Source organism: Bos grunniens, chromosome 1 (assembly GCF_055505025.1).
Source record: "Bos grunniens cultivar Pamir isolate PY7600 chromosome 1, Bosgru_T2T1.0, whole genome shotgun sequence".
NCBI lineage: Eukaryota > Metazoa > Chordata > Mammalia > Artiodactyla > Bovidae > Bos > Bos grunniens.
This window is the reverse complement of record NC_141165.1, coordinates 136258112-136271825: the sequence shown is the minus strand read 5'-3', so window position 1 is coordinate 136271825 and position 13714 is coordinate 136258112. Positions and strand designations below refer to the sequence as shown.

The following is a 13714-nucleotide window of genomic DNA, read 5'->3' as shown; positions in this document are numbered from 1 at the left end:
CCCTAGAAGACCTACACAATCTTTTAAGTTCACTAAAATAAATCACAACGTGCATTTTATAAAAACCTTCTTTAAAGGTATCAATTACAATATTACATAATACAGGAACACAGCTATCTCTTCTATCAACAAAACTTTTTACCTTGGTAATGTCTGTGATGGTACAGAACCACTAGATGGGGAACTAGCATCAATATCATCAACAGGAGAAGTGCAAACAGGTTTACTTGAGGCAAATTCCAAGGCGTACTGCAGAACATCCACCAAGGGAAACCGTTTGGGACCCGAACCATAGCTTAAATACCTGTTAACCATAAATGCATGAATGCTTAAATCTGTGTAAAAGGCACACTTATTTCAATAACTGTTCTAAAACATTACAAAAAACACTTTAATATTCCTCAACAGTGAAATTAATTTTGCTTTCAAATGATGGTAAAACTACATATACATTCAAGAAATAAGTTAAATGTTCTCTAGAGGAACAAAACCAAAGCTGAGAAGACTGAACGTATATATACACTGTTAATGAATTTCAAATGCTGCTGTAAGTTATAATCCAACAGTAAAATGAAAACTGACATTTTCATCTCCTCAGGCTTTTTATTTTTAGATCTGTCATCTGGTCTTAATATGATGGCTAATATCATCCCCCTCCTTTTACCTCTGATTATATTTCAATATGATTATTGATACCTTTTAAGAATTAAAACTACTGAAAAATAACATTTTATATTAAAAGCTTTAGATTACTCATTTCCAAGTGAATAGTAAAACAAGGGGATACAGATTAGATCAGAGGTTGCAGACTGGGATCTTTCAGACCACATTTTAGCCTGTAGACTTCTGTTTGAACTACAGACTATTTGATAGACTAGATTCTGGCTTCTTTTGGAAACAATCTAAAGCTCTAGACAACAGGGAGCTGATATTCACGCATGGCACTGCCTAGTATAGATGGCAGGCACCATCTCTCCACAGGGATATGCTCTCTGACTCCCTCTGCTCACTTGACTTGCTTCCCTTTTTTATAAAGATTCCATTCTTCTTTATAAAGCTCATAGGCATCTGTGCTTGTATCTTCAGTGTTAAGGAAAAAAACTCAGTTACCATTTATTAGTGGAAATCTCAAGAGTAGTATTAACCTCACATAAGAAGAAACCTCAATCATAAGTTAGTTTAACTTTGTACTTTCAGTACCATGAGTATTACCTCTTGACAGTAGGAATATTTCATTTTAAATAATAATTTTCTAATGCCAACTATGAATTATTTTAGTCTCTAACAAAACTCAAGCCTAAACTGCGGCTGCTGCTAAGTTACTTCAGTCGTGTCTGACTCTGTGTGACCCCATAGATGGCAACCCACCAGGCTCCCCCGTCCCTGGGATTCTCTAGGCAAGAACACTGGAGTGGGTTGCCATTTCCTTCTCCAATTCAAGCAAAATATCCATCCAGAATGATTATCTATATGTAGGATCACAAATCATTCAAAGTGAATTTTAAATTAAAACTCTAAGCAGACATTAAGAATATGAGTTCCTATAGTTAGTTCATAATTTCATAAAAGTTTCAATACCTTTCAAGTCTTTGTTGTAATACTGTGAGGTAATCTTTTAGTCTCTTGATCTCTTCCCTCTTAATTCTTGTTATTTCTCTGTTTCTATGCATGTATCTATCAGGAAAAAGAAATACAGGAATTATCAGTATTTCCAAACAAGAAACAGATACAATATTAAGTCTAGCCACCACCACAGAAGATTAACTCATCTAAAATTTTGTAATAAAACATTAGAGAATACAAATTAATATTTTTCCTTATAACATTATTCCCAGTAACTACACTTTTCTAAATAAAAACAGAACTCCATTTTCCTTGACAAATGGTACTAGAAACATTATGCAAAAAGTAAAACTTTAAAATTTAAAGAAATTAAGCAAAAATTTTCTCTAAGAACAATAACTCTTTACTTGGATACTACATTGTTTCAAAACTAAATCGTGCTGTATACCAAGCCATACCTGTCCAGATATAAAACTTGAGGAAATTCTAATTTATTGTGAATTTTTTCTGGTCTTCCCAGTGCCTGATTAAATTCAAATCTTGACAATTCAAATGTTAACACAGGTGGGAGTTCAGTAAACCAATGCTGAAAGAAAACAAGAAAAAATCTTAACACGACCCTTTTATTTCCTCCACTACAATTTCAGGCACAGAATGTTCGTTAGCAGTGGCATTTTTACATGCATCATCATAACGCTAACATCACAAATAACTGGGTATGCAATTTAGTTAAAACTCAACTTCTTCCTAAACGTATTTCACACCTTTTGAAAATTCCAATAGGATAACACACAGGAAAGAGAAAAATCTTCTGATGATTCTTCTTCATTGGTAATTCTTTACATTAGAATTTTGAACCCAAAGTGAAAAACACTCAATGAAAGTATGGCTTCGTATCTCAATTTTTCTGGCTTCTTCAATCTTATGTCACAGTTATTACCAGGAATGACACATATACTTAATATAATCAACCACATTGTCAAAAACCTGTGAGGAAGCTACTTGTAATATACAAAAGAAAAAAAAAATTTATAGCATAAAAGATCACAATTCTCAGGATAAAGCTAGAAACTAATACTTCCTTGTTTTAAATTTAATGTTCCGACTAGAATTTTGGCACATTTAAGAAAGAGATCAATTACTATCAAATACAGCATTTACTTTAAAAATTACTAGTGCTTAAAGATTTGAATGCCTGCTTGCTATGAGGCAACTCTTCCACACTTTGGCAACTGTTCAATTAAGCCAAAAATGCAACAGAACTTCAGAATTATTTTAACAAACAGATTCAAGCTTTACATAAACCATATTTATTTAAAGAGAAAGAAAAATGAAAAAACTTGTGAATCAACAAATAAAGAAGTATAAAATAATGTAACAAGTATTTTTTAAATGTTTATTTTAAGCTGTGCAGTGTCTTTCTGTAAAAAGAAGGCATACTATATTGCAGCATACTATATTATTTACGGTATTTTCAAGGGCCACAAAATGTCACCACATAAATGTCAATAAGCCCAGTATACTAATTTAAACATCCAAGAGAGGAAAAAAAAGCAGGAAAATGCACATTTGGCAAATTGAATATGATTTTGTAAGTTGCTACTTTTCACTAAACAAAATCAGTTAAAGTAAATGGTTATTCAAAACTATTTCATACTTCCCTGGCAGCCCAGTGGTTAAGACTCACAGGTCTAGGGTTTAATCCCTAGTCAGAGAACTAAGATTCCACATGCCACACAGCTTAGCTACAAAAAAAAAAAAATGCTAATGATTACTTGAATTGAGATTTCCTGAGTTGGAGTTGGTTGATCTACTGATAGCTGAAGTTGAAGTAATTTGTTTTATATGGATATTATCTGAAACTGACATGAGAAAGTTATTAAAGATCTAATATTAGAAATATCCCTTAAGTTTTAAAATTTCTTGAGCAAAGTTTGCCTATTTGCTTTGGCAAGGTGTTTTTTTGTTTGTTTGTTTTTATCAGTTGGTTTTAATCAACACCTAAAGTTACTATTAAGAATTAAAATATACTCCACACATATCACAAGGGAAAGTTTTGATGTCTTAGGATGATACTCTCTATTCAACTTCATAATACTCGAAAAGTAGATTTCAAACACTGTTACCTTCATTTTTCCTTGCAATGGTTTAAATGTTACTATTTAAAATTAAAGATAACTATTAAGGTATGCTTACTGTTTAGCTTTAAATAATGAACATACTTAATTCATGGAAATCTACAATGGCCAACAGAAATGAAATGACCCAATCTGGTCATATGCTTTTCTGTAAACCATAAACAGTCCAGGAAGTAGGTTCCATATCTTATGAAAGAATGTTCATAATATGTTATGTCTCTGTGTAGATTTGTTTAATCTAACAGCAATGACAGTTTTTTTCTACTACAGGATTTTCCTACTACATGGTTTCACTTTTTCATTTTAATGCTGCTCAGGACAAGAAGAGATAGCCAGATATTCCCTAAATTCGTTAAAAAAAAATATTACAGGTGTGTTGAGCTCTGTGATTTTAGATTATAAGTACAGCAGTATATAAAAGAGAATTTTAAATAATATAAAACAAGACATTTTTTTCCTTTCAAAATATTTTTCCATTTAGTAAAACCTATACTTAATTCTCTGATAAGCCATGAGTTTTGTGAAACACAGGTCACTAAAGGTAAAAATGATGCTTATATTCTCTATATCTCAAAACACGTATCATCATTATTGCTAGTATTATTACTACATTATAAAATTAACGGACAGGGGTAATAGATTTTTGCAGTTAGTAAAAAAGAACTTAGATTATCAGTACTGGCAACAAAAGTACTCCTGAATTTACTCTAAATATAAATCTGACCTGTTAAAATATTTTCCAGAGAGAATGTAGTCATTTTTATAAGTTAATAGCATATTCTTCTATTAATATGATTTAACTATCTTGCTTTTGTGAGATTACATTTATATTGGGGGGGGGAGAATAAGAAAAAACAGACCTATTACTGCAAATTCCCTATAGAACATCAAACAAAGCTAGGATGTAACTAAGCCTTAGAGGAGAAAACTTCTAATTCGAATTCAAAACTCAATTTCAGTCATTTGACTGTCTTCACTCCTTTGCCCTATTTATTTCCTATATAATACCTACATATATCTAATACAACACATGTAGGTATTATTTCTGCAATGTAGTTTTTAGCTAAAGCTCTATAAAATTTCTCTCAGCATTTTGACTATAACTTGTACAACCATGAAGGGAAATTTGGCAGTACTTACACTTCTAAACGGGAGAAGGCAATGGCAACCCACTCCAGTACTCTTGCCTGGAAAATCCCACGGACAGAGAAGCCTGGTAGGCTGCAGTCCACGGGGTCGCTAGGAGTTGTACACAACTGAGTGACTTCACTTTCAATTTTCACTTTCATGCACTGGAGAAGGAAATGGCAACCCACTCCAGTATTCTTGCCTGGAGAATCCCAGGGATGGGGGAGCCTGGTAGGCTGCCATCTATGGGGTCGCACAGAGTCAGACACGACTGAAGCGACTTAGCAGCAGCAGCAGCAGCAGCAGCAGCACACTTCTAAATGAGTATGCCCTGTGACCTAAAGATTCCATTCCTAACTATCCTTCATTCCAAAGTGCACAAGGTTATTTATAGAAAGACATTCTTTGAAATAATTCTTTATCCAATAGTTTCACAGAAGAATTAAATCAATTTAATTTCATAAATACTAGCTATGGTGATACTATGCAGGTTCTAAAAAGAATGATGTAAAGCTATATATTGACATGGAAGGATGTTCACAATATACTGGTAAGTAAAAAACAATGCAAGTCTCAAAACAGTATGAACAAATACAAACATCTATATGTATACATCCAAAAGGATGTATATCATAGAACTAGTAGTGAATACCTACACCAGAAGTGAGATATTTACTCCTTGAAATTCTTTCTCACCAACAAGCAACCAAAAAATAGTTCCAGGTTTCTTGGAGAGATTAACTCATCTATAAATGGCATACCATTTAATTAAAAGTTATGATTTAGAAAAAAATTTGGAAGTAATTATTTTACATATAGTCATTTTTAATTTATTCAGTTGATTCTTGGTATGTCATTAAAGAAATGTAAATTCTTATAGCCCACTGAATGTTTTACCATAGCAATTCTGGAGACTAGAGGTCTTCCTATATTAGTTGGCCACAGCTGTTTTGCAAAAAAATATTTTTTAAAAAAATGTTGGCTGCATCAAAGTAAAATCAATAATTTTTATTAAATAATAGCATAAGAAATAAAAGGTATTAACATCAGGGGTTATGCCAATTTAGAAACAAGCCTAAAATGCTACTCATTGGTGTTCATAGAGAAATAAAATAGGTTTTTCTGAAGGACACAATGGAATGAAACTATTATTTAAGGGCGTTACTAAAAACTTTTAAGATATTCTACTCTGGTCAGTGATAGTCACTTAAACTAGGCTGACTTATTAAAACTACCATGTCCAGTAAATCCAGGCAACTGAACCAGGAATCACAGGTAATCATATGAGCTATTATTGAGGAACTAGCTATTATTCAGTTCCTATTATCTTAGGAACTGAATTTAGAGACTAGAGAAGATGATAAGCCACTGTATACCTTAGGCTAGGTGGGAAAATCTAGGCAGAAAATATATACTGCAGGATAGGGCAGTCAGAGTACGAAGCCAAAGACAGAGAACAAACTAAATCTTCTAAAAAATAAATGATGACATTCAGAATCAATGTAAGAAAAATATTTTCAAAAGCTAGGAATATGAAATATTATTTACTTTTTATTACATTATTTACCAATAAATCATGTTTCATTTATAAGCTACTGTAACATTTTAAGGAAAAGGCCATTCCTTCTCTCCCTGCACAAATCCACCATTCTTCTATCTAATAGCAAACAGACTGCACTTTACAAAGCTCTGTTTTCCTGTTCTACTTCAGGATCCTTGGAAAGTTCTAAAGTTTAAGGATCTGTTTCCCAATCAGTAAGATAAATAAGCTTAATTTAAGTAGTCTTAATTAAAGGTCTATTATCAGAGTCACCTGTGGAGCTCTGGCGCTCATGTACCATATCCCTTCCCTAGATTCTGATTTGATAGCTTTGAGGTAGAATCTAGGCATCTGCTGAGAATCAGTAAAGTAGACGATCTATGATGTAGACACATGATGTAGGCACACCTACCATTGGCTCAGTTGGTAAAGAACTTGCCTGCAGTGTAGGAGACATGGGTTCGATCCCTGGGTTGGGAAGATCCCCTGCAGGAGGGCATGGCAACCCACTCCAGTATTCTTGCCTGGGAAATCCCATGGACAGAGGAGCCGGCAGGCTACAGTCCATGGGGTCGCAAGAATTGGACATGACTTAGCAACTAAACCGCATATAGATAGAAAAACTATTTCAAATATTTTCTCTCTCAAAAAAAAAGAAAAAGGCAAAAAATAATAAATACTTATTTCCTTTTTGTTTGAATGTGTGAGGGGACACAAGGAGATGAGGATGGCATTAGAAATTACATCTTTTTTAAAAAGCACATAATTCAAATAAAAACAATTGATTCTCAAAGATATAAGAATCTAGTCCCTCTTTAGATAAACAGAGATGCAATCACTTAATAATTATTAAGTGCCTATTCAAAGATAAAAACCTTGGAAACTTTTTTAATATTACTGAGACGTTTCACTCAGTCAACACATATTATGTACTTTTATCTGCTGGTAACAGGGTTATAAGACAGAGACCATACTATTCAGGGGACAGAGTGGTGAATGGCACACACGAAGACCCCTACAGAGCTTACATCTAGACAGTTAGCAGCAACTGCTTAATGATGACTGATTTGGGAGCACATGATCCATCCTTTCATTTCTAATATTCTGGATGAACATATGGATGAAAGGATATACAGACGGAGCTAGAGAGATGAATCGAGAGATGAACATAGATTACAAGACAGAGGCCAGTGGAGACAGATAAATAGGTGTGTAATACCTATTTTAATTCTCTTTCTTGAGGAAGCAAGTTTTTCCATCTGTCTTTCAGGCAATTACACAGTAATTTTACAAGAAAAGGAGTGTGGTGTTGCCTCCTTGGGCCTGACACATTCCAACATATTTGATATATCAAATTTGATATTTGATATTCTAACATATCTCTATACAGAATACCACTCTAACATCAGTGTTTTCCTTCCTTACTTCTAGCACTAGCATGCTGTAATGGCTGGTACCTTGACTGAAAAAGTCTTAAAAGACTGAACAATGTCCTAAATGACGATTTTAACATAAAATTTTGAGAAAAACACTTTAAACGAAAAGTTAACGTAGATTATAGACTGTATTGACTCTGCAATTTTCCCCAAAATGTCTAAATTACCATAATTAAATTCAAAAACATTTTCTGATTATTCTCTCAATTATTAGGTAGCTATACAGTTAGAGCCTTAACTTCACAACACTGTAGAAGACACTTATAGGGAAGGGGAATGAAGATGCTAAACTCACCTCTTGACCAGATTTTCCTGAATTTTCTGAATGTAAAGACTCAATTTCTCCTTCAATCATAGCAGCTTCTAGGCATTCATGTAGATCTTTAAATCCATTGACCTGAAGTGGGTACTGACCAAACATTTCAGTATTTTCAAATTTTTTACCTATAAGAGAGGAGAAATTCATATTCCTCAATATGGCCTTTTAGCTTCTAAAAAGTAAATAAATGTATATTTATCTCTTCAACCTAAAAACTATACCTGTTTATGTTTCAGACAAATAGATGGGGAAACAAATGTTTATGTTTCAGGCAAAGATGGGCAAACAATGGAAACAGTGACAGACTTTATTTTCCTAGGCTCCAAAATCTCTGTAGGTGGTGACTGCAGCCATGAAATTAAAAAAGACACTTGCTCCTTGGAAGAAAAGCAATGGCAAACCTAGATAGCATATTAAAAAGCAGAGACATTACTTTGCCTACAAAGGTCTGTATAGTCAAAGCTATGGTTTTTCCAGCAGTCATGTACAGATGTGAGAGTTGAACCATAAAGAATGCTGAGCATCAAAGAATTAATGCCTTCGAACTGCGGTGCTGGAAGAGTCTCCTGAGAGCCCCTGGGACTGCAAGGATATCAAACTAGTCCATTCTAAAGGAAATCAACCTTGAATATCCATTGGAAGGACTGATGCTGAAGCTGAAGCTCCAGTATTTTGGCCACTTGATGTGAAGAGCTGACTCACTGGAAAAGACCCTGATGCTGGAAAAGACTGAAGGCAGGAGGAGAAGGGGACAATAGAGGATGAGACGGTTGGATGGCAAAACTGACTCAATGGACATGAGTTTGAGCAAACTCCAGGAGATGGTGAAAGGGAAGCCTGGCATGCTGCAGTTCATGGGCCACAAAAAGTTGGACATGACTGAGCAACTGAACAACATTTCAGACAACTGTAGTTACTATTGTTTTCCTACTGGCTTCTACATGCTTGTAAGTATATTCACACACAGCTATGCTATAGATATTAATTACACTCTCATATGTGTATATGTAATTATATTTGTGTATGTGTGTGTATATGTTTATTCTTTAAAAAAGTACCTTTTAAGGGCAAGATACTGTACTAACATTGAGAACATACATAGCAGCAAACAAAAGTTATAGGGTCTCTGAGCTGAGGAAACTTTTAGCCTCTTGGAAAAATGCAATATGCACATTAATTGCACATACAGCTATGAACAAATATTATTACAGATGTCAGAAAAGGTGTGGTGAGATAGAGTGCTGTGAGAAGACATGGAAGGGGAGCAAATCTAGACTTTAGGGCTGGAGAGAAAAGCAAGGAAGACTTCCACAGGAAAATGACATTCATGCTGAGACTGCAAAGGTGAATAGGAGGTGGCTAGGCCAGAATTGGAGAGCCAGAGTATCCCTGGCCAAGAACAGTACAGGCAGAAACTTTCAGGCTGCAGAGAATTTGGCATGTTTAAAGAATTAAGGGAAAGGAAGTATAGCTTAGGGGAGCAACATGGACATGACAATGAAGAGTTAGGTGGCAAAATCAAAACACAATTCTTAACCAAGTCTAGTAAGCCCTTGTTAAGGATTTTTTTCCTAGTATATTCTGACTATAATGGAAAACTGCTGCATAATTAAATATAGGAATAGAGGCTAAGATTTACATCTCAGAAAAATCCTTATGGTTTCTGTTAAGTGATAAGGCTGGTATGTGACTATACAGAATCCATCTATAAATAAAAGCAGAATGGAATTGGGAATTAATAATAAAAGTGTATAAAAACAGATGAAGTAACACATACACACATTTATAAATATATACAAAAGGAAACACCAATAGGACTTGATTGACTGGTTCATAGGCAGGATGGGGAATAGAAAAGAAAGAAAAGTACCAAGAATGATATTCAGATTTTAAGCATAAACAACTGAATTGATTTTTAAGTACTGAAAAGGGCACCAGTGAAGGAACAGTAGAGGATTTTTTTTTTTTTTTTTTACTTTTGTGTTAAGGTAGCAGGGAAATCATTGGCTTAGAATGGCCCATGATATTTTATGTTGAGAAGAGCTAGGCATAAATAAGTCAGTAACTAAGACTGATGTGAAGCTATAAACTGAATAAGTAGTAGCTTATTCATAGCAGGAAATCAAGGGAGTAAATAAGATTGCCCAAGGAATTAGTAAACAAGAAGAGGAAGAGGATCTAAGCTGAGTCCCAAGGCTCTCTTACATTTAGATATAGAAAGAAACTACAAATATAATTCCTAAAAAGTATCAACAGAGGCAAGAGAAAGCCAAGATAATATGCTGCACTAGAAGCTAAAGAAGTATTTTCAACGAAAAAGCAGGTAAAAGGAGGAGGAGGAGGAGAAGGACCTGCAGTCAACAGCATTAATAGTTGATAAGAATTCAATGAGAATTGAGAGGGATCCAATGGACTTCCAATGGACTAACACATTTAGGAAATCAATAACCTTCAAAAGCCCCCTTTTAGAAGAGGTCTGGAGCCAGAAATAAAAATGGGATAGGTCAAATAAATGGAGAGATAGCAGATAAAAACAAGATCCTATCTTTAAATAAAGGAGATTATGTCTGAATAAGATTAACTGAAAAAGAACATGTGAAGGGATTTTTTTTTTTTAATTTTAAAGATATGAAATACCAGATCATGTCTAAACATTGATGTGAACGACACAGTGAAAGGAAGAAGCGAAAGATACAGAAATAAAAGCAAGATAAAGGATAGAAAAAGACCTGAGAGAAAGCATGAAAAGATGAGATTCTTAGCACACACAGCCAACTGATATTAGACAAAATAATTCCTTTATTACCTGGAGTGACAAAGAAAAGAATGTGGTGGTGGTTGTAATGGATCCAGGTTGGGAAGCCTAAAGCTCATAAATCTGAGGAAGTCACTTTTAAGAACTATGATTAAAAAAAAAAAATTATAAGCACAAAATTAGATCCATGGCCTTAGCCAGGATCCACAGTTAGGTTTCATAAATTTCAATGTAAATCTACGAAATCTGAGGTAAGGACTTTTTCAGAAAATGAAGAGACAAAGAAATTATATTAAACATAGAGAAACTGGAAATTGCTATTGCAGAAAATGGGAAAGAAGACAGGGATGAAGACAGACAAAGATGAGTGCCAGGGAGGGTTACGGGATTGGGACTAGTGAAGCTCAGAGTCACTGCAACTTCATGATACACTACAATTAGCCCATTTGAGTGATTTCCTCCTAACAACAGTCAGGTTCTCGGTACACGCAGAGAGAAGAACATAATTCCACGAGGGCCAGAGACTAGTCAGAGAGGGGGTACCAGAAGGGAAAGGGGGAAAAAGAGTTTCAGCAATGTATAAGGAGGATCATAATGGACAAGGAAGGAAAGGAAAAGGCTGAGAACAGAATGGAGGGATCAACGGCCTGGAAGTTCTGGTAGAGTTGAATGAACTTATGCAACAGAGGACTTTAGTAAACAAACTGAAAATTACCCTACCTCAGAGTCACTAGTCTAAAAAAATGCACTAGGAAGATATATGTAAAAATGACAAGAAAGTGCTCTAAAATATATTGTTAACAAAGCAAATACACAGTTCACCTGGAAATGCACCGAAATTACATTTATACAGCACAGCAACATTGAAACAACATACCAAAACCAAGTACAAAGACTTCAACACTGATGGAGAAATGTTAATAATTCCTTCTAAGAATCCACGTAATAAAGATAGACGTGCTCATGACCTGTACAATATTATCAACAATGCACAGTCACAAACTGATTAGAGCTCCTCAACTTCTACAGATAGTGTTCTACTTCAAATAAAAACTAGTATGACAGTATGGACATCCTAAATAGGAATACAATTCACTATATAAAATATCCCACTCTTTATATAATGAATATTTAGCATTTGAGGCAAACAAAATGTACTGACAGCTCAGTATAACCTTTAGCGCATCTAAATCCCAAGTTAGTCTCTGCCTTTTTCCAAATCTCAAACTATAAAATCACATTCAAACAAAACTTCATGGCAATCCATCACTTAAGATCTTCAAGAAAAAGCAAATCCCCGAACTTTCAAAAGTTGATCCATAGGACCATTTGGGAAAGATAGTTTTTCAAAAATGCATGCTTTGAAACTTAAGTGATTTTATTACTTGACATATATTTTATGAGTCAGTTTTCCTGCCCTGTTAGGAAAACCAAAGAGTAACTCTTTAGGCTGGATTTTGACTAATAAGAATATTACCACTTTTAACTGATTTTTTTAAAGATAAGAGTACAAATCTTCCTTGAAAACTATATTCTAAAGAATTTTATAATCACCCCCTAAATGGGAACTATGCTAAATTGCTAAGTATAGCTTTTAACTTGCATAGACATGAAACCCTCAAAAACAGTGATCATCATAGCAAGCTCAGCATTAAACTCCAATATTATTTTTTAAAAGGGCACCAACTGCCACCTTAACAATTCACAGTATCACAGAACTTTTCCCAAGGAAACAACATCAGATCAACATTAACTGAGTATTAATTAGCATGTGATAATATACTCTGCACTTTCCTTTATGCATGTAATTCTTTGCTTTCTATATAAATGATTAGCATTAGCAATGTTAACAGAAACCACCAGACATAGGAAGTCAAATTAAAAACCATTTCACAAATAAAGTCACTATGTGACAAAGGACCTAACAATGAATAATATCTCAGTTGTAGTAAAGAAGTAAATATGCAACTATACCTTCAAGCACTCCCACAGCTAGGAATCTTCCATAGAACAACTCTACCATGGGGTTCTTTGGCTTGTCTTCATCCCTAAAAATCACATTAAAATTATAAATGTGACTACAATTTTTAATTTTTAAAACTGCAATAGAGAAAACATTAAAAGAACAATAATAGATGCCAAGACAGTAACGTTTATGTGGTCATTATGTGTTTGGCTCTGCTATTTAGTGTTGAGCCAAGATACTTAAATTTATTCTCTTTCTTCACATGTCAACTGAGGATATTAAACTCACAAAGCTGCTGTAAGGGTTAAAAACTATGTGGGACCTCACTGTAAGAAGATACGAACCTAGTTTGTATTCACAAAGTGCCTGATCATTTCATTATCATGTAGGGCTTTTAGTCATACAATACATGCTTATTTGGACTTGCTGAGAAGGAGGAAAAACCACTCTTGCACACTGGCCATTACCAGTGAAATAAAAAAATACCAGTTTTGAATCAAGTAGCTAAAGAGGTACGCCAATCTTTTGTCAAGTTTCATGTTGCTGGTAAAATTAGGCATCTGTGAATTTTCCAAATTCTTTAACATATAAATTTGTTTTCTTTTTTTTTTTTTTTGGCCTGAAGCAAGTAGAAATTTTTAACTTTGTCTTTAATATTTTGTACCCTGTGATCTAAAAACACAAAGTTTATCTTGGCTTTGGTATATAAAAGTATGTTTTATCCACAACTGTACAGAGACTTTTTCTTCATAAATTTTGTGTTTAAATTAATAAAACTGATTTACTTTTTAAAAAGAGAGAAAGATACTATTTGTCTCTTGATGTGTTACATGCACCCCCATTTAAACCATAAAACAACTGGAGGGAAA

The 13714-nt window shown here is 34.2% G+C and overlaps 1 protein-coding gene across 27 annotated transcripts in view; it reads right to left on the bottom strand.

Moving 5' to 3' along the window:
• Positions 1-13714, bottom strand: part of USP25 (ubiquitin specific peptidase 25) — a 160968-nt gene that overhangs the window by 57834 nt on the left and 89420 nt on the right. For all 27 annotated transcript variants that reach the window (XR_015167530.1, XR_015167537.1, XR_015167541.1 and 24 more), the window contains 5 exons: positions 12854-12927; positions 8101-8249; positions 2022-2149; positions 1579-1674; positions 143-304 (listed from right to left, as the gene is read on the bottom strand). Coding sequence is in view for 18 of the 27 variants with exons in the window: in XM_086411911.1 (XP_086268037.1) it covers positions 143-304; positions 1579-1674; positions 2022-2149; positions 8101-8249; positions 12854-12927 (609 nt within the window). In the remaining 9 variants the exon portion in view is untranslated. The remainder of the gene's footprint in view (positions 1-142; positions 305-1578; positions 1675-2021; positions 2150-8100; positions 8250-12853; positions 12928-13714) is intronic.